This window comes from Lathamus discolor, chromosome 5, assembly GCF_037157495.1.
Source record: "Lathamus discolor isolate bLatDis1 chromosome 5, bLatDis1.hap1, whole genome shotgun sequence".
Taxonomy (NCBI): Eukaryota; Metazoa; Chordata; class Aves; order Psittaciformes; family Psittacidae; genus Lathamus; species Lathamus discolor.
In genome coordinates this window covers 8,546,744-8,574,196 of record NC_088888.1, presented here as the reverse complement: position 1 = coordinate 8,574,196, position 27,453 = coordinate 8,546,744, and the positions used below count along the sequence as shown (strand labels likewise).

At 39.8% G+C, this 27,453-nt stretch overlaps 1 protein-coding gene across 6 annotated transcripts in view; it reads right to left on the bottom strand.

Annotated features, from left to right (window-relative positions):
- NRXN1 (neurexin 1) overlaps positions 1-27,453 on the bottom strand; it is a 541,621-nt gene that overhangs the window by 417,138 nt on the left and 97,030 nt on the right. For all 6 annotated transcript variants that reach the window (XM_065679616.1, XM_065679620.1, XM_065679618.1 and 3 more), the window contains 2 exons: positions 12,126-12,564; positions 419-802 (listed from right to left, as the gene is read on the bottom strand). In XM_065679616.1, coding sequence (XP_065535688.1) covers positions 419-802; positions 12,126-12,564 — 823 coding nt within the window. The remainder of the gene's footprint in view (positions 1-418; positions 803-12,125; positions 12,565-27,453) is intronic.

Below are 27,453 nucleotides of genomic sequence, written 5' to 3'. Positions count from 1 at the left end.
TGAAGTCGTGGCCATGGATTTAAGGGATACTGGGGAATGCAAAACTAAGTTTAATTACACAGTGGTATTGACGTAAATAGACAGAGAACAAGACTTCAGTGTGGAACTGGAATGTGACTACTTAGTAATGCCATAATAATTGAAATTGCTTTTATAAAGCTTTTTAGAAGTCAGCAATGTGTGATGAAACACAAAAGGAGACATTTTCTAACAGACATTCATTAGTACCGCCTCTGCGTCATAGTCAACTAAGACTTCTTCATGCATTTTAGAAATGCCTGTAAGATCTTTCCTCCAGAGTTACTTCTTTCAGCCTAGAGCAGGTCTCCATCTCAGGAAAAGTTAATGATATTTTACTGGTTTTAATCATTGTGAAGGACTTGATAATATAGAAATGCAGCCATCACATGGAACCTACCTCTTTCACATGATCTGCCAAGGTATCCTGTACCAGAGCAATCACAAACGTATCTGTTCCACCCATCCCTGCATACACCATTGTTTTTACAGGGGTTGCTAAGGCAAGGTTTTGCAGTTTCTCTCGAGCATGAGGGTTTTACTCCAGCTGTACTTTGAATTTCAGCCATCTGTCGGATATCTTTGCTTTGACCATCAATAAATAAATCTCTTATGCAGCCGACGTATCCATAATTGAGAAGTGCTGTCCACACCTCTGTTGGGAAGACGAGGCCTGCTTTATTTTCGGGTAAGCCTCCAAGATACAAGTCATCATCCAAATCAAGGATTTCACTTTCCCCTGGTGCAGTATATGGTGTACGTAGTGTGTTCACAGATATGGTCCCTGAGAAGAAAACAGAACAAAACGCATGATTTTCAAGACATTTAAAATATTTTGGTACTGCTGTTATTAATCTACATGCCTCATCAGCTGCTGGCAAGTATCTACAAATGAAACACAGATATTCTATTGGTACAGTTACACAGTAGTAGATAAATTTTATTATTTTAATTTCAATGTAGTACACATACTGTCAGGAAGTGAATGATTCAAGAATATTGATGCACAATACTGCATGGTCACAATACAAGTCAAAAATCACCTTACCCATCCCGTAAGGGGAATGCAAACCAGAGTTATTTTCAGAAATATCCTGCTTGTGCAACAACCACCACAAAAATCTCTTCACGACCTCATCTGTGCTTCAAAGCATTAGGCTGAGACCACATTGATAGGTTGCAATATGGGAGACAAATCTTTGTCTTTGGTTTGGATCCAAAGACAGTATTTTAAAAGACTCTCACCCCTTTCAGTGGGCTTTGGATAGGACTTTCCTTAAGTGCAGAAGGAAAATACTCTCATCAGCTGCCAGACAGGCAATCATTAAGAAGATAGTGATGTGCTTCTAGGAGGAAAATCAATGCCTCTGACACTTACCTTGAAATGTGTACACGTTACAAAGAGAGGGAGAGAAGATGTGTATAAAGCCTCAGGAAATCAGACGCATTTTTTCCATTTAAGTTTAAAAAGTAAACAAACAAAATTAAACCTAAAATAAAGTTCTGTGTCTACAAAGTGTCTGAACAAAGGAACTGCAATCAACGGTAAAGACGCTCCTTGTTAGACTTTTTAAAAGTAACCTAGTTTTTCAATTTTGAATAGGCAGAGAACCAAATTTAGTACACTGAGATACAGAAGATGCTTATGGCAACCAAACTTCATTTGATTCATTACGTAGAATCACTTGAAGAATCACAAAGACCTTCACAGGAGCAACTCCTTACCATTCTATACGGGTGCAAAAGTGAGGAAAACAAATCTAAGCATTATACACAGGTCACCAGATTATTATAATGTACCAGCCACATTATACAACACTGTAATCCACTAGACTCACTATTGAAAGTGTATTAATGGTGTCAAGACACTGAAGAATCACATTTACCACAATGTATTTATCACATATACACAAAACTAACATAATTCACTATTTTCCCTGTAAGGATGACACAGATTCCAGAAGATAACACTGATTACCAAAAATACTGCTACTGTGATGGGGGTGGTGCACAAGAGTAAGAAATTCAGAACTTTTACAACATACATACTAAAACATGAGCTTTAAGCAAACAGAGGTAGGTCAAAGAAAAGAGCATTCTCCTACTTGGATGCACGTCCTAAAATTTAGGTTTCTCTTTTAGCAATGGAGTCCTGCGGGAGCTAGACATTCTGCTTGTTCTTTTGTTGGTCCCACAGGTTAACTTCAACAGCATGGACAGAATGAATATCTGAACAGTTTAGACCTTTAGAACAAACTCCTTGGGGTAGAGGTCTTGGGAGGTCCAACTCCCATGTGACACTTGAGATGTATGGATTTACAAGGGCTGAACACTACCTACAAACAGTTCCCCTACTATCAGAATAAATGTAAAGAAAGATCAAAGTTTTGCATAGTGTTTGTGCATCTTCATGAGCATGTTTGAGGACATGGTCAGTTCTCCTTTTCATGTATTATCAGAAAAGTTTCTATGTCAGTTGAACAATCACACAAATGTGAACTTCCAGTCTTAACTAAGAAATATGCATGTTGAACCAAGATTATTTTTCTTCCAGGCCTCCATCTGTTTAAAATTGATAAGACTATTATATTTTGCTAAGTATGTGTTGCTGCTCACATTCTTGAAGCATGGCATTCATAAAGAACACCTGCTACAGATTTGACCTTATGCATCACAGAAGCGTAAACATTTTGAAGTTTGACTTTATTCATCAGTTGCATCAAACAATGGTTCCCGGGAAGGACCTGTTCAATCAAGATAGTTCAGAGAGCACCCTAGGTATCAAGAAGGACTGCTTACAGGAAACAGGTAATTTCTCCTTTTAAAAATTAAAGATGCTGTAAATATAAATCACACTTGTGCTCACAGTATTTCTTACTGCTATTGTTGCTTTCTCCCATCTGCTGCTGCACAGGCATATTTAGGACCAAATGCTTTAAATCTATGTTCAGACAGCACGTGCCCCCACACAAGTTAACTTAGCTGCAGCTCATGCATGCACAGTGCTGTTTTCTGCCAGACAAAGACATTTCTGTTTTCAAGCTATCCATAATGCCAGAAGACAGAGAGTGTTCCATTTCTATCAAAAATAAAAAATAAAAATGAACTGACTAGTCTTGATGGCTGTCAATGCACAGGAAAAGGCAGGAAATCCCAGCCAGCGTAGCTGCAGCATTAAGATGGTATTCCAAATGGAAGTTTTGCAAGCACTGAAGGCTGAGGAAGGTGAACCATAAAGGGAATGGTATCACTACTACACTCTGGTGACTGAATTATAGTTAGGTGATAGATTGAAGCAGGAAAAATTTCTTCTGTATGTCAAAAGATTACTGTGGAGAGAGCTTAAGCACTATTTTGAATAGATACCAACAGCTTTATAAAGAAAAGAACTTTTCCACTCCCCAAGAAATGACACCACATGAAATACTCCTTGGGAGAAGCCCTCAGAAATCTTATTGTAACACCTGATGATTATAGGTAGAAAAACATAACGGGCAACAACTCCTCTGTGAATCCTTTTCATGTTTTAGAAGGCCATGGAATCCCTGTCACCCCTCTGACTACCTCCAATTTACTGCTGGACATATCTATGACACTTCAACTGACCTACATACTCTGTGTATTACCCTTAGCCAAATAACGCTATGTTAGCTATTAGTTATTTAATCCTTCCTGTTGAGAGCTACACTGAGTTAAATAGCACTTGCAGAAGACTCAAAGCCTTAATAACTCACTCTGGCTCAGCTGTTATGTAGGAGCTTGAACAAAATATCACAGCACATTGTTTAGAACAAGAACTATGGCTATAATACAAATAGGCTTTACAACAGAAAACCCATGCCTGGGCACCAAGTGTTTCATACTATCAGTTACCAAGTTATCCTAGTTTCTTGCTGCACTTCTAACAGCAGCCACACAACCATCACTGCTGTTGGTATCCAAATTACCTTTTAAGTATCTCTGATATGTAATGAAAACTTTAATTGCAAATTGCTTTGCAAAAGCAGTTGAAAGAAAAAAATCCAAGAAAAATAAGGGGGAATAAAAGATGACTTCCAAAATACACCAAAATCCTACTTTCTCTGGGAATTATAGGCAGATTAAAAATAATTGTTCTCTCAAACCACCAGTGTGCTGCAATCCATTTGGTTGTTTCTACTTACAAATGTGAAGAGACATCACTTTCCAGAGAAGCAGGAAGAAAGGAAGCTAATGGAGCATACAAATGTCTTATGTGACCAGCACTGGAAAAGGATAATAATTTGCTCTGTAAAGATAATGTAACATCAACCCTTCTCACACCAGAATTGTCAAGAGGGAAAAGAATGAGACGCATCTCATTTTACAAAATAACCTGAAGACAACAGAATATGATGAGGAAACAATAGATTCAGAAGATCATCGGCCTCTCAATGGGAAGAGAAAACTCTAGCCTTAAATTGTAACATCTCTGTGTCAAGAACTATCCTTTCAGTTACATCCTTGCATATTATCTAGCATAAGAGCGCCCATAACCAGAGAAGCAGCTACACTATTTCCTTGAAAAGAGCAATACTGAGGCAATAGTGTTTGCTGGGAAACAAGTAGCTTCCTTGCAAAGATTTTTAATACTTAAAGTAGGAAATATTGTCTGTATTTCTACCAGAAAAAGAAAGAAATGGGAAAGAAGTGACAGCATTTGATTTGTCCAGCACGAAAGAAAAAAGGGAAGACAAAGGGCAAGGTGTGGGGTGATTTATTTAGCCTGGGAATTTAGCTTCAGACTCTAAAACCAGGTAGTATTTCTTATCTCCAGAAACTGAATATAAATTTAAGGGTCCTAAAATGACCTATGGTGGTATGATTCTACCATATTCCACGTGAGAGCAAAGTGAAATTTAAACATTCAGAAGCATCTTTCTGTACTGGTGGAAGAGTTTGAGAAAAACTAAAGAAATTAAGATTTTCAGCAAGAATTACTAACTTAAAGGATAACTGATTAGAACGCACTAACACTTGCCCTGGAAGAATTTTCCTTAGGATCCAATATTCATCACCTCAAATATGGAGACTATTAACAGTTGTTGAAATAGGAACATGTAAATCTGGCAGTTCTTACAAGACTGAAAAGACGAGGGACGGAGCATACAGAAGTGTGCTGGTAAAAAAACCCTGCAACAATAATGCATGTAACAGATACTGACAAAGCACTACATACAGTGAGATAATGATGACAGTTCAGCTCTCATTACATACTCTAATTTCTGGTATTTAAGTTGAAACTCTAAGTTCAGCTCAAAATTTCAGTGACTTCTCAGCCCTAAAGCATTACCTACCTATGAATACATTCTGATACACTGGTTTACTCTGCCATAGACAATTGAGGATGACAATAACAGTTTCCTCTCTGACTTCCCTGTGTAATGGTTATTTCCAAAGGATGAAAGGTGGTTTAGTTTGAAAACACTTGGAAGGTTATCCTTCAATATGGTGAAAAATTTAACAACTTTAAACAACCTTAAGTCTCAAAAGAGTTATTAAATCTAACTTTGCTATGTTACAAGAAACTGTGTTATTGTGAGCAAAGACTGTTACAGCTGCTTTACAGTTGGTTTTATTTTGGATTTGGTTTGGATTTTTTCCAATTCTTTTACTGCATATTTGGCAGTACTGTTAAAAGCAGACAGACAGCCATTTTGCTTAGGCACGTGTCAATGAGCCTCTCCAATCACATTCATTATTTAAGCTATTTACTTTTACGTAAGTCTGTGCATAAGAATTTACAACATACTTCAAAGCCTTGTCTCAATTCTGATCAGTTGAAACTGAAGCTTGTAACAACAGCTGCTACAACTATTCTGGTCTCTATGCTTACCTTTATTTAGTTGCTTTTTGTGCACGTGAAACATTTGCTTATTAACAGTGAAAACTCAGAGCAAGGTATTCTAAATACACTTTACGTCTTCATAGACTCAATTAGGTTGGAAAAGGCCTTTAGGTCAAGTCCAACTGTTCCCCCCACACTGCCAAGGCCACCACTAAACCATGTCACTAAGGGCCTCGTCTACACGGTTTGTGAACCCTTCCAGGGATGGTGATTCCAGCACTGCCCTGGGCAGCCTGTTCCAATGCCTGACCACCCTTTCACAGAAGAAATTGTTCCTAATATTCAGTCTAAACCTCCTCTAGTGCAGCTTGAAGCTGTTTCCTCTTGACCTGCCACTTGTTACCTGGGAGAACAGACCAACAATCTCTATGCTGTGTGCTAAAGCAAAATATAATACCTATGATGAGGACTGTGAACACAGCATACAGCCCACAGCCAAGACAGGACACACAAGAAGCAGCTCTGAAGCAGGAATTCAGAATGAGCACAAATACTGGAAGGGAAACTCAGCTCATGACAGGACACAGTGGTTGATGCCAGGCTGTGTACTCTACTGCATACTTAGCAAAAAAGAGGGAACATGATGAGGACTGTGTCCAGTTTCCTCGCTGCATACATCGCAAGAAGATGGACCATTGAGAAATGGGAGATTCCATTTAAATATGAAATCTTTCTTTACTTAACTCCAGGAAATAGGATCTCAGGAGTTCTTTCTCAAAGATCTGCTTTTTAGGTAACATAGCACTCACAGAAGGTCTTACAGGTGGAATGGATGGGATTTGAGGGTGAAAAACTTATGTAATGGGTCGAACGTTTCTATAATACAAAACCCCCTACAATTCTATAATAGGTCCAAAGTTCATTCAGCAAAACGAACTTAAAAGACACCATCTTTTCCCTCTTCTTTGTATCTCCCAAAATCTGAAGGGATCTGCAGTATTACTAGTGAATATGGCCTGGATAAGAACAATTTAAAAAGGCGCTCTCGTTCCTTACGCATCTCGCACCACAGATGCAGATGGGCATTGGCAAAGACAGTACTTTAGAGTGAATGCTCCCTGTGACTGAGAGTAAAGAATGAAAAATAAATTGAGTACTTGGCTGATTCAGCTAATACAAAAGTCAAGAAAATTAGCAAAGCTCCTTGCGAAATGTCACAGCTTTCTATTATCTGAGGGAACCACTCTGCATTGGATTTGAAGGGTGGGTGCAAGAAATTGCTAGACAACAAATTTCACTTTAAAATAAACAAGAAAAAAAGCCCAATCACTACTAAAATTGAGCTATTTATTAATAGGAGAATCTCTTCATTTATACTTGCTAAGTAGGTATTTTGTCAACAGCAACAAGAAAGGCTCAGAGAAGTCAGTATTTTTTCTAATGCAAGATATATTCATTCTCTTACAGAAAAATTCTAAAGATGAGCAAGTGAGAAGTGATCACATTCATGTGATTTTCAGAATGTTTTGGCTAGAGAAAATATATGAGAAGGCTTCCTGGAATAATAAAGTGGATTTTATTATTCAGGGCAAAAGGCGTAACAGACTAATATGCAAAAGTAAAGAAGAAATACTCTAAACATTACACATCAGTACTTCCTGTTCCGATCCAAAGAAAACAGGAACATACAGTTCATTGTTTATTTCAATGGTGAGGCAGGCAGTCATTCCACTAGGTTAAATCTGGTGGTTTAAGAGACTACTCAGCCAACATTCTCATTAAGAAAAATGACACCATTGCCACTGATAGTGGTACTTCCACTGTGAATTATTATTGTATGTATTAAAAAAAAAAAAAAAATCACAGAAAATCTTTGATGTCTGATTCAGTTTCCACCTAAAAAAAAAAAAAAAAAAAGGAGTTTGCCAATCTATATGCCTCTACATATTTAGCAACTATTCCCAATAACAGTTCAACGGTTTTGGGCAAATAGGTACTATGCTCAGGTTTTAAGAGTGAGAGGGTAAATAAAGTTCACCCATCTTGATCACAGGTGATCCACCAGCTGGATCAATTTTTTCTTTTATATACAGAACCAGACTGGTTTGGGTTGGAAGGGACCTTCAAGCTCACTTACTTCCAAACCCCTGCCATGGGCAGGGACACCTTCTACTAGATCAGGTTGCTCCAAGCTCCATCCAACTTGTGCTTCAATACTTGAACACTCATACACATATGACTATTCGTAATTCTACTTAAAAATAATATGCAGTCCTGATCACCAGGTACGTATTACTTTCTGCAATTAGTCTACATTCTTGCTAATGTCTACCAACAGTTTTAAAGAGAAGGGGGAATGGCTTTAAACTGAAAGAGGAGGGATTTAGATTAGGAATTAGAAAGAAATTCTTTCCTATGAGGGTGGTGAGGCCCTGGCACAGGTTGCCCAGAGAAGGTGTGGCTGCCCCATCCCTGGCAGTGTTCAAGGCCAGGTTGGATGGGGCCTGGAGCAACCTGGTCTAGTGGAAGTTGTCCCTGCCCATGGCAAGGTTTGAAATTTTGTGATCTTTTAGGTCCCTTCCAACCCAAACCATTCTGCTGTTCAAATACAGTATGCTCTTGTCCTGGGTTCAGCAGGAGCAGTCATTTTTTCTCCTTCCTAGTAGCTGGTGCAGCGCTGTGGTTTTGACTTCTGGATTGGGAACGGCACCGATAACACTGACGTTTTTAGTTACTGCTCAAATGATTAGCCTGATCAAGGACTTTCTGAGTCTCATGCTCTGCCATGGAGGAGGGGAAGCCGGGAAGAAGCACAGACAGAGCGCCTGGTCCAAACTAGCCAAAGAGGTATTTCATACCACAGCACGTCATGCCCATGACGTGGAACTGAGAGTTACCCGGAAGGGCTAGTTCACTGCTCCGTTGGGCTGGGTATCAGTGGGTGGTACTGTATTCTCTTCCCTTGTTATTTCCCTTATCATTATTATTATAGGTGGTAGCAGCAGTGGTTTGTGTTATACCTTAGTTACTGGACTGTTCTTATCTCAGCCCACGGGAGTTATATTCTTTTGATTGTCCTCCCCATCCCTCTGGGAATGGGGGGTGGGGGGAGGAAGGGGGAGGGTGAGCAAGCGGGCTGCGTGGGTCTGAGTTACTGACTGCACTTAAACCACGACAGCCCGAAACTTTCTTAATGACATTTGTGAGCTACAGTTTTTGTGAAGCAATGAATGTGCAGAAGATATCTTCAAATGTAAATAACTGCTATGCATTCAGTTCTTTATAGTTGTGTTGACTTTTGATGTAAGAATAAACTTTGCTTTCAGTGGAGTCCCACAGGCATGATTATTACAGGATTTACTACCTCATATGAATCACTGAAGTAGCACTTAAAAAGGAAGACTGAAATTAACATCATCGTATAAATACAATCATTGGATATTCAGTGACAGTTGAGGATTTTGAGAAGTTGTGTGTTTTGTTGTCTGAGGGCTTGGGGTTGTTGTTTGTTGGGGTTTATTTTTTGTGTGTGTCTATTTTTTGAAGGCATTTTTTTTGGGGGGGGGGGAGTTGATTTGTTGGGTTTAACCTCAAGAAATATAAATAAGCATCTGACATATGCTCAGAAACTCAAACTCTTTACAGCTAGAGTTAAAAGCTGCACAGTCCAGGAGTCAAATTACTGGTTTTCATACTTAAAAACAATTCTCATCAATTGAATTTGGTCTGACTTTCAGAATGGATTTGACTAAAATCTGCACCTAAGATTCACTTGATCTGAAACCTGATTTGTAGGTAGTAAGAAAGTAAGTCATGGTCCAACAACCTTTTAGAGGTGAAGCTCCAGAATTACAAATCCAAGTCATGGAAAAGGAGTCACCAGGTAGAAGAAAGAGAGGAAAACTCCACAAAACCCAAAACAAGAGTGTACATTTGTCAAAACTCCAGAGTGGTTACTGATATTAATCAGAAAATATTTTTGACAGTCTGAGTTACAGACTCAGCACATTCCTCTCCCAACTTCCAAATCCTGGCATAAAAGGAAATACACCTTCTAACAGATTTGTCCTTCAATCAAGAGAGCAGACTTTGGCCTCTTCAGGAACCTGCTTAGTAAGGTTCCATGGGAAATAGCCCTAGAGGGTGGAGGGGGTGGGGCAAGACTGTTGGTTGATATTTAAGGATCACCTGCTACAAGCTCAGGAGTGCTGCATCCCAACTAGAAGGAAGTGCAGAAGGAGGGCCAGGGGACCTCCTTGGATAGGTAAGGAGCTGCTGAGGAAACTTTGAAAGAAAAAAGAGGCTTATAAAAGGTGGAAGCAAGGACAGCAGCCTGGGTAGAGTACAGGGATGTTGTCCGGGAAGCTAGGGACCAGGTTAGGAAGGCTAAGGCCCAGGTAAAATTAAACTTAGCTAGGGAAGGGAAATCCTGCCTGACCAATCTGGTGGCCTTCTATGATGGGGCTACGGAACTGATGGACAGGGGTAGAGCAGTTGATATCATCTACCTGGAATTGTGCAAAGCGTTCGACACTGTCCCACACAACATCCTTGTCTGTGAATTGGAGAGACATCAATTTGGTGGATGGACCACTTGGTGGATAAAGAACGGGCTGGACGGCCGCACACAAAGTGTTGTGGTCAATGGCTCAATGTCCGGCTGGAGATCGGTAACGAGTGGTGTCCCTCAGGGATCCGTGTTGGGACCGGTCTTGTTCAAAATCTTTGTCAGTGACATGGACAGTGGGATTGAGTGCGCCCTCAGCAAGTTTGCTGATGACACCAAGCTGTGTGGTCTGGTAGATGCGCTGGAGGGAAGGGATGCCATCCAGAAGGACCTCGAAACGCTTGTGAGGTGGGCTGGTGCCAACCTTATGGAGTTTAATCATGACAAGTGCAAGGTCCTACACCTGGGTCAGAGCAATCCCAGGCACAGCTACAGACTGGGCAAAGAAGAGATTCAGAGCGGCCCTGCAGAGAAGGACTTGGGGGTGCTGGTCGATGAGAAAATGAACATGAGCCGGCTTCATTGTGCACTCGCAGCCCAGAAAGCCAACCGTATCCTGGGCTGCATCAAAAGGAGCGTGATCAGCTGGTCAAAGGAGGTGATCCTGCCCCTCTACTGCTCTTGTGTGGCCTCATTTGGAGTATTGTGTGCTGTTCTGGTGTCCTCAACATAAAAAGGACATGGAACTGTTGGAACAAGTCCAGAGGAGGGCCACGAGGATGATCAGGGGACTGGAGCACCTCCCGTATGAAGATAGGCTGAGAAAGTTGGGGCTGTTCAGCCTTGAGAAGAGAAGGCTGCGTGGAAACCTCATAGCAGCCTTCCATTATCCACAGGGGGGATATAGGGATGCTGGGGAGGGACTATCCATTACGGACTGTAGTGATAGGGCAAGGTGTAAAAGGTTAAAACTTAAACAGGGGAAGTTTAGATTGGATATAAGGAAGAAGTTCTTCAATGTTAAGGGTGGTGAGACACAGGAACAGGTTGCCAAGGAAGCTGTGAATGCTCCATCCCTGGCGGTGTTCAAGGTCAGGTTCGACAGAACCTTGGGTGACATGGTTTAGTGTGAGGTGTACCTGCCCACGGCAGGGGAGTTGGAACTAGATCATCTTAAGGTCCTTTCCAACCCCAACCATTCTATGATTCTAAAGTATATTATTTGCTGGAGTAACGATATATACTCAAGATCAGAGGCAGCTGAAAACACACGGCCTGGTTCACTAGTTAAATGCATTGTATGCTATAAGATTTCAGAGGCATTAGGAGGAGTTCATGATTTCTTTATTTTTACCACTTTACTCTGCTGCAGAATGACCTCATACTGACAAAATACAGCAAGTCACTTATTTCCATTTCTGCTGATATGTGTTGTTAGCCATTCATTAGCATATCATTTAATTATGCTGAGATCTGCAGACATGATTGGGAATTCTGTGTTGTTTCTGAGGGCAAGCTATTCCCTATGTTGGAGATTACTTTCAGTAACAATTTTTTGGTTTTATTCTTGAAACTTGCTGGTTCAGCTACTTGGTGGAAGCAAGCACAGAGGGAGATTACTGTTTGTTTTTGAAGTACATAGCACACTTACTTGCAAGATTAAGTACCTGATTACCCAATAAATTTTAATATATTTTACTCTGCAAGTTGTATTCTGGTACCTGACAGTAATGACTTCTTATATTTCCCTTATTTTTCAGATGATTCACAACTCTAATGATGGCAACATAATATATACCTGGTATTTTCTCAGATACAACATGAAAAACCATATTGAATATTAAAGATGCTTACCTGACCGTCCATCCCGTTGGAAATCCACATGGTACCATTCACCATCATTCACCTTCTTCTGCAAGGCTTTTATTTTTATAGTACCTGATCCCATGTCTAACAGCAGGTAGAGGTGGCCATCAAGCATTTCAATGGCAAAAAAGTCAACCTTCACCATCTGTGGGTGTTTGGCATCTTTTTGGTGCCTGGGTTTTCCATGACTGAATAGAATCAGGCCATTTGGCTCAGTTGTACGGAAGTCAAATGATATTGAGCCTGTTTTCTTGGCATTCCACTTTGGCAAAGAGATGAAAGACTCTGGTGTTTCAAACGTGATTGGATCTAAGGTTGCAACATTCTCACATTTAAATGCTACAACCCCATGAATCTTCATTTTAGGATCTCCTTGCTTGGCAAGTCGAGATAACTCCAACCTGACATCGTTATTTTTATATACAACCTGAAAGCAAAGCAGAGAAGTTACGAAGAGGAACTTGACCATTTTAACCAAACAGATATAACCCCGGATCAATATATTATTTAAAGGATAATCATGATGGTATATGAATATGATAATTAATTTACACACAAAATTAAATAACTATTTCCATTGACTAATGATTTAATGATAGTTTTCATTAAACCAAACAAAGTTGCTCTAAAAATATCCCTGGAGTTAATTCAAACAATCTGAAAGAATCTGCACATTATTTATACTCTCACTCACAAATTAGTTTGCATAGCCTTGAATGCTTAAAAGCCCTCTTTACACAGTCATTCTGCTATGTTAGAGAAGTATAAGATGATTTTTCCCTCTAAATCCTTTGTCACTGTCTTAACTCTTCTGCCCATTTACAGAAGATGCCCAAAGGTCAGACACTTTATGATTTAACATCTTTTCAGTTTGTCCTTGGTGCTGAGGAATAATAGCATCCATGGCATTCATGAAGCTATAAAATAAGGAAACTAGTATCATACTGATCAAACCAGACAAAAACAGGACCATCTTTGAGCAGTTCAACTGGACAAAAAATAGACCCCCTTACATATTTTCCTGACGGAAGACTTCTCTGATACAAATTACAGATAATATTAGTTTCAAATCCAACTGACCTCAACAGCAAATATTGCTGCTTCAAATCACATATTTACTCTGCCCAGAGAATTGAGAATTCCGTCATGAGACAACCATCTCCCAGGGTTCTAGCCTTTACTGGGATATTCTGAGATTCTTGCTGTTTATGTTGTCCAGGCTACAAGGACTACTTAAATGAAGCTCCTCAGTAGCTGAGGTGTGCACAAGTATTTTGTCAATATTTTTTATTATTCAATAAATTATATACTTCAGCTAAAATACCACTGAATGGTTGAATATGACTGCATGGAGACAAGCTAAAAACTTCCCTGTTTCTAAGGTTAAGCCTACACTAGAAAGCACCTTGGAGCAAAAGCAACAGCTAAGCAAATCAAAGCACCTTGTGCTGAGGCTTCTTCATCTACAGATGCAGATATAGATCATGTCTGGCCCTTGATCCAAGTGTTTCAACTATACAATGTAGCCTGAAGCTGTTCAGGGGAACAACCTCTGGTTTTGACCTTATAACCCTATTACAGGTTAGAAAGTGCTTAATGAATACTTTGGGTACAGCTTCTGGATTCAGTTCCTCTGAAGCCTAGTTTGAATACAAATGAAACCCACTCCAACATGCACTAAGTGAAAGAGACAGGAGATACACTGCAGAACTGTGCCACTGTTAGAAATCAAAACACCAATAGACACAATCTAAGATGGCATACCCCGAAAGTGACAGGTGCTACTGAAAAACCATGTTTCAAGAAAACAGAACACTAATGAGATTATTGGTAGATCAACAATTATTTACTGTAGGAATTGTGTTCAAATTGTGTCATTATCCACCCAGCAAATTGCTTCATAAGCCAAGGCAGAATTATTCTACTGTATTAAAAAAGTCCATTTTTCCATCATATTTCAGAGTTCAGTAAAAATACTGCTGTTCTCACTGGAGCTGGGTCTACAAAGAGAACAAAACACCTGGCTTTGGATTCTTGACAGCAGAAGTGATATGCTGCCACAGAGAGGCAGGTAACATGTTGCCTTCTTTGAGTGAAGACATCAGAAGTGACTAGAATTGGACTAACTGTAATCTTAAAGAATAAGGTATCGTATTTGTATGTACCATATAGTTCTGGAACACTTCAGAGATTGCAGATGACACAAAGGAATTCAGAAGAGCATTGTAGAATAAGCACATGCAAGTGATCTCTCATAGGAGTGACTTTCTGTCTCTAAAGAAAGCCAAAGAGCAGAGGAACACAGCAAGAAGCCAGTAGCGTGGCAGCAATATTACTTAAGAGATAGCTGGTATCATGAAACATTGGCCACCTTCTCCAGCAAGAGGGATTTTGAAGGGCTTCCATCTCATTTGAAGGAGTTACAGGAGGCAACCTTTCTACAATATACTGAAAAATGTTAAACGGAGACTGGAGGATATGATTTAAAAAAAAGAACAAATGAGCTCCCAATAGAATTAAACCATGCTGTTGACAATGAAAGTAATTAAGGCAACGAAGAACATGAGAAGAAAATACTCTTCAGTTGCTTACTGAACACAGGTAAGTACCAGGACAAGTAAATGTACAAAAAGAACCTCTTGTTTATGGAAAAATTCAGATTGTCTGATATTAATGAAGCTGGCTGACCAAATAATAAAATTGGTAGTTAATAGCTATGTTAGAAAACCTGAGCAGACAAATGGAGCTATCCTTCATTTCTAGCACAGCTCTGTAGACTGTCATTTATCAACTCAGAAACAATATAGTTCAAGGACCCGATGGACAGGGATATGGACAACAGTTTTCTTAACTCATCAACAGCTCTTTGAGTAGCTTAATATACAACATATGACCAAAAAACTGTTCTTTAATATTAACTCACTACATTCTCCTTCCATTCAAGATATGGATCCACAATTAGTTACGTGAATATAATTGAGTCATATGCAACCTTATCCTTCACAACCTACCAGGCAGTATCCTTATACTACTACGTGCTTTCCTAGCATCTAACGGGCTACCCCGGTAGTAATTTATGTACTCTCGCACTCCCTCTCACACCTGAACAACAAGATTTTCCTGCACATGCAATTGCCAGCCCTAAAGGAATTATACTGTGCTATTAAGAGCACCTTGAATTAGTCTTCTACTTAGTGTATTCTTTCCTCTTAATATTATGTTACGTTTGAGAATAAATTTGTTTTTGAGGAGAGAACATATCTTTTTTCAATCAAGATAGGAGCTCCCTTTGCTACCATCTAGGCCAACCACATGCTGGGTAACTTATATCACAGTGCTGAGTCTTAACAAGTAAGTCCAGCTAAGAAACAGCAAATATTAACTTAAGCTCAGTACTCTTTAACATGGTCTGTGGGCAGATTTGAGCACAAACTAAATTAATTTATGTTTCCCACAGATATATCATGCATATAATTTATTGCCCTAATATGCAATGAATTCTAGGAATGTACTGAGAATTAGCTACAGATCTACAGTCATCCTACAGCCCAGGGAGGTTGTGAGTGCTCCATCACTGGCGGTGTTCAAGGACAGGTTGGATGAAGCCTTCTGTGGGATGGTATAGTGAGAGGTGTCCCTGTCCATGGCAGGGGGGTTGGAACTAGATGATCTTGAGGTCCTTTCCAACCCTAACCATTCTATGATTCTATGATCCTGGCAGGTGCTTTCAACAACAACAAAAAGCAGCTGATCAGCCAATGAAACTATATTAATAAACCAGCAGTGGACGGATGCATGAATGACACTGAGAAAAGGTGAAAGAGAAGATAAAGAATTTACTGTTATGTTCATTATTAAGTTCAAATATAAAATTAAAAAGTTGACATGAAAACATTTATATCAACAAAACCATACCATTTCTTTCTACTGACCCTATCCCATTAAATTTAAAGCCATGAAAGATGTGAAAGAATCCAGATTTCAACACCATTTTCAAAGTGCAGCCCCTTCCACATTAAAGATTTCTTTACTGTGAGTGAAGAAATGGCATTGCTCAAATATTTTGGAATACCAACTAACTCTGCTAGCAATACCCTTTCAATCACTGTGATTAAAAGCCTTCAAAACACTATGAAGCATTTCTTTCAAATTACATCATTAAAACCAAACATGATCCTTAAGGACCTAATCACACCACCTGATTTTCAGCATCTAGGTTTCCTTGAGAATCAAAGAGAAACTACGAGTTCAGAGCACCTACATTATGACCTTGCTCTGAAGAATTCATCTATTTATTTAATTGGGGCACAAGGAAAAAATGGTTTGATAAAGGCAATTTCAATCATTTCCATCTCCAAACATGTTAAAAGAAAAAAGAATGATACAAATCTTTACCATAAGGGAGTATTTTCATATTTTCATGAAAGCTGGATCACCTAGTACAAACAATGGCAGATAATTCATTAAAATGGAGACTAGTATCATCCAAAAATGGCTCAGGATATGCGCTGCTGACCTACAATTTTATGCTGCACAGTGAAGTCAGAGGGAGATAATATACTGATGTCAGCATCGTAGCAATGGGACTTAGAGTAAGTGAAGCCTGAGGCAATTTTATCCGCTTGCTTTAACAGCCACTAGAATTTCCATGCTCATTGAGAGCTACCTGCTGCATACAACACCACATTCCCCTAAAATCCAAATGCAAAAGTGACCACTGAGAGTTACCATGTTGGGTGGGGGGCTTTTTTGGCATTTGCTGTATGATTTTGAACTAATCCATGAATGTCAGGTTCTCATTTTGCTTATGTGCCTCAACTCATTTCCAAGCTCCAGAAATGAATATATCAAGGAACACAAACTACAGACTACTGACAAAACTTAGGGAGCCCCAGTTCAAATATTTGCAATGTGGTTTATTTCTGAGCACAATGTAAATGAAAGTACACAATATGAATGACAATAGATACTCAGTCCTCTAGGATTATTCAGCTTTACAAACCAGCTTTGTTTTGTGAACTCAGAGATGAGATAAAGCAGGTATAATGAAAGCTCCAAGGAAATTGTATTCATCCTCAAATGCAATGGTTTTAATTTTCCTGAGGTGGATATGCGTGCGTATGTTAGAGTGGTGCATTTAGGATGGGGGTAATTTTGAGCACCAAAACAAAACTCAAGTGGCTATAGAATCCTACTGAGTGGGAGCTAGGCTCAGGACAACAGGACAGAGTTCCACAACGTTAGATACATAAAAAGCTGGAGAAAAATGACAGCATGTGCAATTTTTTACATCAATGACTATGGTCTGGGAAACTGTCCTGCAAGTTTCAGCTCAAAAAACAAGCTGCTTAATAGAGCTGTGGTGGGAGAGGGGGAAAGAAAGTCTAACCAACTACACTGCCACAAACCCACAAATATATATATCTGGGAGTTTTATATTCTCCTGCCTCCTCTTGCTGTCCACTCTGAGCATCTGAAACTGTTGAGAGGAAACAGAGCACACAACTCTCCATGCAAACTGGACTTGGTTCTTCCAGGGACAGGGATTTTTTACAAGGGCCTGTAGTGATACAGCAAGGGAGAATGACTTTAAACCAACAAAGGCAAGATTCAGATGAGACATCAGCAAGAAATTCTTCACTGTGAAGGTGGTGAGGCAAAGGTTGCCCAAAGAAGCTGTGGCTGCCCCACCCTTGGCAGTGTTCAAGGCCAGGTTGGACAGGGCTTGGAGCTATCTGGTCTAGTGGAAGGTGTCCCTGCCCATGGTAGTGGGTTGGAACTGGATGAGTTTGAAGGTCCCTTCCAAACCAAACCAGTCTATGATTATATGGTTGCAAATAACAGACAGGAAAGGCTATTGATTGTATTGATTGCCCAAGTCCAAAAGAGCACCAAACACCTCTTAGGTTAACCAATAAGGTGGAAAAAAATATTTAATAACTGGAAACATATTGACTACATTAGGCCTGACCTCTCTCAGGGCAGTGGCTTCTGAAAAACATGAAAGAGACTTGTTCAAGGATAATGTATCACTCATGTAGCACAGCACAATGTTCTACTGTTTATAGCTTTAGATATCACAAGTATATTTTAGAATCTGACCTACTCCCCACAGACAAATATGTCCTACAAGGTAGGAACAAAATAATCACTAAAATACCTTTTAATATTAGAAGCCAGGACTAGGAATCCAGGAACCTGGGTTTCACCTGCATCTGAAGGCCTCACAGAGAGCATCTCCTTGCATCTCTGTAAATGGATACACCACTTCCTCACAGGGTAGGAACTTACATGAAGGTGGAAGTTTGCATTACCAACATCGGATCTAGTGGAGCTTCATTCAAAGTCTAAAAGGTCTTTTCCAACCTGTCTGATTCTATGACCATGATATTTACGCACATATTTCCCATAGGGTGTCATGATCCCCTCCCCATCCCCTCACCCCCTTCCATATTCTTTTTGAGGAATATGGCAGGCACTATGACAGAAAGAGCACAAGAGTATGTCACTGCAGAATACAGAGCACACTGGCCATTTAAACAGAGAAATAAATTGTACCCTATCTGGTCAAAAACTATACTCACTTAGAAGCTGGGCTTGAACAATCCATGTCTCAAGGTAAACGTGCCATGATGATACAGTCACTAGTGCTTTCATGTCACACTGAATGGCTAAGTAGGGACAATAAATTTGTGCTGTTTATTGTTTCTGTAACTAACCAACATGAACTGGACTCATCTTTCTCAATATCAGAGGATATATTGCACATCAGGCATTTTGAAAACTTCCGTTCACAGAAAAGAGACATACTTAAGGCACACAAATAAATGTTCTATTTGAATTGCTTATTATCACATCCCTACAAATGACAGGCAAACAAATGGATACCAAAAAAAAGATGAAAAGTTAGCATAGTTATATGTAATCCCACTATGAATTCAATAATAGTCTGCAGTGAATCTTCAGATGTACTGTGTCAGAACCATCACTGTCCTAACCCCAAGGAACAGAGCAGAAAGACAAAAAAAAGGAAAAGAACAACCCAAAAACCAGAACAACAAAGAGCTCAGAATCTGGTACAGGAATGATACCATAATCATTCTAAGGCAATAATACAGTCAAAAATTAATCCAGTACTAACAGAATCAAAGTAAAAAGTAATAGGTATATTGTGAATGTTACAGGGCACTGTTTTGAGAAAACTACTTGTTTTTCTTTAGATTCATTGGGCAGTACTGGGAAAGTCACCTCAGTTTCGTGCATCAGTCACCTATTTGCAGAATTGATACCATTGTGATAGCTGAGCTTCAAGCAAACTGGTCTCTTCTGCTGAATTCTGAATGCTGATCTTAGAACTGTTTGTTTCCTTTCTCTCCCACTTTGCCTGCCTGAATAGAGACATCTAAAGAGGATGCCAGGGAACGCTTTTTTATGTTCTAAATCACTGGCATATCATTCAACATGTTCTATTAGCAGAAGTTAGTGGGGAAAAAAACCCTAACCTTGATAATGGGATTGTTATGTTTTTCACCCTGCTGTGGCCACAAGTCTTTTGAAGATCTTTTTTCCCCTCTTCAATTGACTATTTGTTATTCCTTGTATGCCCTGTTGTCAGCTGCCAGACTGCTAAATGTTTCTCACTGTGGTTGCTATGCTTTCCATTTTTAAGAAACTGGTTCAAGGAGTGTTGGTTGTTGTTTTTTTTTTTTTAACTTCCCATGGCAAAGACTCATAGAAAGTTCTTGGCAACATCTAAACTGCAGAATTTAGGAACAAGTTGGTTCCACAGAAGCTCAATCAGCTCCCAAGTAGGAATAAAGCCTTTCCAAAGACATAAGGCATGAAACAAAACCAAGAGAAACAAGAATCACCAAAAGGAAAACAACATGTATTACCTGAGGCAAAAGCAACTTTGCATTAGCACATTTTAAGAAGTCTATGGAAGAAAATAGATGATATGCTGCCCCCAATGACCGTTTGGGGGAAAAAAAAGGCCTACAAGAGACTCAACTGTTGTGCTGGATCTCAGCCTTTTCCTCTCCCCTTTCTTTCATGGTGCAGCAGAGTTACTAAAGACTGCAGAAGTCTCTTTCCCCATTAACCATTCCTGCCTAAACTCAAGCACAAGAACTCTTTAAGGACCACAAGAAAGAGGTGATGTAAGGCAGAACAGAGCAATCACAATTGTAGGGTTCAAGCCTTATTTCTTTAGCATAACATTCATAATATGCTAAACATTTCCAACCCACTTAAAGCTTTAACTTCAAGGCCAGAAAATAGTGAAGAAACTTATGGGAAAAGACAAAAATCATGTAAATGGAAAAAAAAAAAAAAAAAAAAAAAAAAAAGAATGTTCTAAGGAATATCTCAACTCATGTGCACCTGAAAGCACCGAGTTAACTTTATTAGGGTAGGAGTTACATAGGAGAAAAAAGGAAGTAGTCACAAAAAAGAATGAACAGCAAATTAAACAGAAAAGCTAAAATGGACCCAACAGAGAATCTAAGTTTGGAAGGTCAGTGATCTGAAGACAAACCAACCAAAACTTGCTTAAAAAAAATAATCAATTAACAATATACATACCCCTGAATGTCTGCAAATATTTGAACACTGTTTTTTCCATACTAAACACATTTGAAAACATCTATAAAAACAACGCTGGGCTCCAATTAAATGCAGAACATCAATTCTGCATATCCTTTCGTAAATAAGGGAGGTTTATTCCACCCCTCACTAGCTTTCCTTCCTTCCTTCAGCCTCTCACATCAGCTCATTAGTAAGCTGCCAACTTAGGGCTCTTAACCTTACTACTCCTACGGAATAATAAATACCCAACTGGCTTTTTCTTCCTCTTTTCTCTCACCTGCGTAGGTTGTTCTTGCATCTAGCTGAATAGCCAGCCTTTGGCTGTGGGTGTTCCTGGCTGCTTTCTGTTTTGGACTCATCTGCTCTGTTTCCCGGTTTGAAAGAACCTTCTGTTCCACTGAGGGGAAAATAGACCTCTAATCCTAGGCTGAAATGCAATGAACTATGGCCAGCCTTCATGTAGAAAGCATCCTTCCTTGCTTTTGAGCTCTGCTAGATGACTGTCTGCACAGGCAAATTGGCTACTTGTTGACAAGCTACAAAAACTTTCCTTCTTCTGTACTAGCACCCAGCACAATACATATCTAGGTTAGCAGCTCTCTGATTTTGGTTTGTAATACTTGATATAGTGACTGTTTATGCAGTCGTTGGCGAAATTCTGACCCACCATGATTACACACTGTTTTGGGTTGGTAGGGACCTTAAAGCTCATCTAATTCCAAACCCCTGCACAGGCAGAGACACCTTCCACTAGAGCAGGTTGCTCCAAGCCCCTGTGTCCAACCTGGCCTTGAACACTGCCAGGGATGGGGCAGCCACAGCTGCTCTGGGCAACCTTTGCCAGGGCCTCACCACCCTCACAGGAAAGAATTTCTTCCTAATGTCTCATCTCAATCTCCCCTCTGTCAGGTTAAAGCCATCCCCACTTGTCCTGTCCCTACAGACCTTTGTCAAAAGCCTCTCTCCAGGTTTTTTGTCAGCCCCTTTAGGCACTGGAAGCTGCTCTGAGGTCTCCCCAGAGCCTTCTTTTCTTCAGGCTGAACCAGCCCAGCTCTCTCAGTCTGGCTCCATTGTTAATGACAGGTAAATAGTGAAAAAATAAAAAGATGGAGGGAAAAAAAAAAAAAACCCACACCAAAAAAACCCCACAATTCTAATTCCCACCCCCTAACTACAGTGCTAACTTGCCTTTCACTGGTAGAGCAACATACACATTCCCAGAAGACATCCAGGAAAATTCTTCCCTACCTTCACCTGCAATTTATTGTGAATCCTTACAATCCTTTTAACACATCATTTTTGCTTTCTAGTACTGCAACTTCAGTAACTCTTCACATCAGCATTTTAAAACAACCTTTCCTTTCTCAGATACCTGTGGAAACTGGAAGCTAAGTTTTCTGTAGTACTTTTGCACACAGAGTTATTACTGTAACTCCAACACAACATACATGGTATCAAGTTGCAACCTGTTTTACAGAGGCAGCTTTTCCTTCACCATTGCTCAACGGTAAGAGGTACACCACAAGGCTACCGGGCTGTGTGTTCCTGTGCACTTCATCCTGCTCTTACGCTCCTTTTCTAGACAACCTGTATTTCCTGAAACGATAGATAAAAAGCAATCCCTGCACAGAGAAGAGAAAAAGCAGGTCCTTTCTATCTCATATGCTCACCTTTGAAGTACACTATGTACAGCCAAAAGCAATTCATAAACTTTCAAGAAAAGAATTAATTTAATTCATGGGCTATTTCTAAAGCATCTCTTGTGTTTAAAGGCATCTTTGACCACAGCCTATGGGCCATGCTTATGTTAATACATTTTATTGAGGTTAAAGCTGACCTCCAAAATAAACTTGCTGAACCAATCCAAGTATTTATCATTATAACGACAAGGAACAGGGATGCATCATTTGATTCTCAAGATGCAGCATCTCACTGCAGTGAGAGAACACAGCAGAGCGTACTTCAGTATGGTGTCAGTATGGTGTTTAAAGAATCCGATTCTGCAGGATGACCTCCAAGCCTGAGACTTCGATGTTAGCTTAGTGCTAAAGGAATGTTGGACAATAAAATGCCCTTCTGGTTCTGTACTAAAGAGGTCCTCAGCCTCAAGGAAATTCAATTCTTATGACAGATAATCAGTAAAAACACAAAATACTACAACAGACTTTGTCTAATAACATTCAAGAAGAGTAGCTTGCTATACAAAATGGACTACTAACAAGTACCTTTACACAAGCCATTACTGATTATTGTAATCTAATACATATGGAAACTTTCAGAAGTGTACTGTTCTGCAAATATAGGTTTCCTAAAATACTTTTGCTTACATAAAAATGCCTGCCACAATCAACACACTGAGAGTGTTTACTTGGAAAACAGTTCTGAAGAGCACTAATTCTTAGTAAAGGGCAGACAGTTCAGTTAGGCACTTCTCACATACCCATGTCACTGCATATATCAATTGAATGTCTCAGTGATGTTCTGACATTTGGTTTCACCTTTAATTATTATTTTTTTCTATTTCAAATAAACACTTCAAATATAGATTTTATAACAAGCATGTTTTGAAATATCACTTCAGAAAAGTTGGGGAGGGAATAGGCTCTACCTTGGGCAACATTGTAAGGCAAAAAGGATACTCTATTTTCACTGAAACACTTCCTTGGGACAACATGCCGGACGTGTGCTGAATTGTGCACAAATAATCACAAAGAGTATACACGACATCTAAAGAAAGAATTTAGCCATATTTACACTGCTACTGCTCGTGTTCATCTCAGTGTGACTCCATTAAAAACAAACAAACAAACGACTATACAAAGAGACATAGCCTGCATTATCTTAGAAAAAGTTTACCAAAATTACTTTCAAGATTCTCCTTTCTGTAGTGGGGCCTTAGTCCCAGGGACACCACGATTTACTGGTTAAAGACTACAAGAAAACCGATTACAGAAGCACAGAATGGTTTGGGCTGGAAGAGACCTTAAAGCTCATACAGTTCCAACTCCCTGCCATGGGCAGGGACACCTTCCACTAAACCAGGTTGCTCCAAGCCCTCTCCAACCTGGCCTTGAACACTGCCAGGGATGGGGCAGCCACAGCTTCTCTGGGCACCCTGTGCCAGGGCCTCACCACCCTCACAGGAAAGAACTTCCTAATGCCTCATCTCAGTCTCCCCTCTGTCAGGTTAAAGCCATTCCCCCTTGTCCTGTCCGTACAAGCCCTTGTCAAAAGTCCCTCTCCAGATTTCTTGTTAGCCCCTTGAGGCACTGGAAGTTGCCCTTAGGTCTCTCTGGAGCCTTCTCTTCTCCAGGCTGAACAACCTTTACATTTCCTTCCTTTCTGTGAAGGGTTCTGCATTACCAGGTGGACATCCAACACTCATAAATGACAGAAATGGCAGCTTCACAGAATATGAACACTCCCTCAGGCATCTCCTGAAAGCCTCAGTTTAGAAATTAAAGGAGAATATTCAGAGCATGGGCTCTATTTTTTGTGCCACTTTATTTCCAGAACCTTTCAGGCCTGTTACCCATACATACAAGCGACTGAGTTTTCAAGCCCAAAAACTGCAGATAGCTTTCACAGTACACATGGTTACCCAGTATGCACAAACATCATATAAGACCTTGACCCAACATTTAAGTACTACTTCGAATATAAGTCCCTCTCATTAGAACCCAGCCAGTTTTATATATAAGAAAAACTAATAACTGAAAGGCCATATGCAACAATACCATGTGCTATTCTAAATTCTGAGGGAAAAAAATAGATACTTATAATGAAGTTCTGGATTAGAATCACAGAATGGTTTGGGTTGGAAAGGACCTTAAGATCATCTAGTCTAACCCCCTGCCATGGGCAGGTACACCTTTCCACTAGACCTAGTTGCTCAAAGTCCTGTCCAACCTGGCTTTGAAAATTGATCAAGACTTGATTAATCAGATTAAAACTGTTTCCAAATTGAACTATAAGAAAACTAGTTAATAGTGGATCCTTAATTTGAGTCAAACTTTAAGCTTTCTTTCAGGCAATGCAAGAGTATTTAAAAAGAAATAAGTACAAATTCAGATGACAAGGATTCTAAATTGAACATCTCAAAATGTCTTTCTTCTTTTCCTCCTGAAGTTCATCTTGACAGAAACAGCATAGCTGATCTGAGAAAAAGCAAGTTATGACCAGTAACCCAGTGCAGGATCTTTATTACATTTCTCCCTCTCAGACCTCTCAGCACAGCCCCCTACCTGAGTATGGCAATATGCTTTCAAACGACCAGCTTAGAGACTAAAATTCTTGGTATTAATAATCATTGAGTCAACAGATACAGCAGTCTCATGGTAGAATTTCTGCTGTAAACCAGGCTATTTCTAGATCTGTCTCACAGGAATGACGAACTTGACAACTTTTATACTTCCTAGCAGCTTCCTCTAAGCTTATAAGAGAGAGGATAGCATACTGACTAACATGACTTATACTTGCAGTATCTGTTCTTAACCATTACTTAGCTGAAGTTTGATGTTGACTCCATATCTGAGTAAAGATATTGCAAAACATTATCTTTTTCAACTGCGTAACTGGCATAATGAATTACACTGCAGGTTTCTCTGACTAACCTGGGACCAATTTACAAAACATCTTTAGGCACCAAGTTTTATATGTTAAGGGTTTGGGGTGCTTTGATCAGGGAAAAGAGATTTAAAAAATTGTGCTCCTGGTTATATCTGCTATAATTTTTTAGCCGAAGCAAGACTGATTAAAAGGTTTCTTACCAATTTCAGTATCTCAGCATTTCAAGTCTTGATAAGAACGGAACTTCCAAACACAGATACAAATAATTAAAACACGAGCAAATTTGTACGGGCTACGATCTTCACAGCCAATAGAGATCTCAGCTGACATCAACATACACTTCCTTTTTTAGACTGATACATATTTACAGCTGCAAATACCTGAAAAACTGACTACGAACTTGGAATTCAAGCATTCTAGAAAGCTATTTGTATGTAAGAAAAATACGAAAGATAGCCTGAAAATTTCCCTGACAGAGAGGAGATTGAGATGAGACATCAGGAAGAAATTCTTCCCTGTGAGGGTGGTGAGGCCCTGGCACAGGGTGCCCAGAGAAGCTGCGGCTGCCCCATCCCTGGCAGTGTTCAAAGCCAGGTTGGACACAGGGGCTTGGAGTAACTTGCTCTAGTGGAAGGCATCCCTTCCAAGGGGGTTAAAACTGGATGAGCTTTAAGGTCCCTTCCAAACCGTACCAGTCTGGGATTCTATAATTCCATGAAAATACAATCCTGCAAGCAACTACAGATATTAAATTCCTCCAAAACATTAAGCAGGGAAAAAAAAAAAAAACATTCATTTAATTTCACCATTAGAATTCTGAGAAAGAAATTACAGATGCTAGAACAAATCATCTGGAGCAGTAATCACTATTACAGTTAATCTGTTTTCTAGTGAACAAACGAAAACAGGAGATAGCAGCAGCTTTCAGCAGATTCAGCTGCTCTGGATCAGCTTAGATCCAGAAAAAGGTAGGAGAGTACAACTCTATTAAGTGACATAAACACAGCAGTGGCTGACCTGCACCTTGTATTATAAAAACCATAAGTACACTGAGCACATGGGACGAAAAGGGAAGACGACTGGAATTTGGTTTTCCATCTTTTGAACATAAAATTAGCACTATCCATACGAACTGCCTGGAAAGGAAGGTGCTGCCTTATGGCAATTATTTTAAGTATCCCTTCTAGAGGCTCAAGAAATTCCCAGTCATTTCCAAGCTCTGGCATCTCTGCACACGCAAAGTAAAAACAGAAAGGGGGAAAAAGGACATGAAAACAAGTAGGTTCACAGTGACTGAACAATGGTGTTGCTGAAGGGAACAAAACATCTTGATGAGTACTTTCAGTTTTTTTCCTCTTAGGAGTAATATATAATTGATAAGTTAATACCCATCACTTCCAGCCTCCACAGCAGGAGACCTACATCAGAAGTTTATGAACACTGAAGGCTATTCCATATGAAATAGGTGTCCTTCCTTCTGGTATTTCAAAGGGTAAAATATTCAAAGCAACCTCTGTGCTGAAGAGGAAATAGTTCTTGAAACCTCCCCAGCCTTCTCTGATTGGTTTCAGCTTGTGCCTATGCAAAGCATACAGAGGTACTGGAAAAAAAAAATACTGTTAGCATCTGGGAGACAAAGTGTTTTTTCTGAAGTTCAGATCTTTTAAGGAAGTACATTCCTAAAAACTTCCATGCTCACTCCCTTAAGATCATTGCAAGTTGTCTATTTTTTAAGTCAATATTAGTATCCAGAAGACTTACAAATCTTAGAATGCAGGAAAAAACAGACTAGGATTAAAGGATGAAATCCTGACCACAGTGAAATCACTTCCAGAATTCCTTCCCCAAACACCCCTCCTTGCCAGAATACAAACATCCTGCACCTTACACACTTCCCCTACTTCACCCTCCTCTTTAAGACAGAGTACCTCACCAAAGTGTATGAAGACAGGCTGAGGAAGTTGGGGCTGTTCAGCCTGGAGAAGAGAAGGCTGCGTGGAGACCTCATAGCAACCTTCCAGTACCTGAAGGGGGCCTATAGGGATGCAGGGGAGGGACTCTTCGACAGGGACTGTAGTGACAGGACAAGGGGTAACGGGTTAAAACTTAAACAGGGGAAGTTTAGATTGGATATAAGGAGGAAATTCTTTCCTGTTAGGGT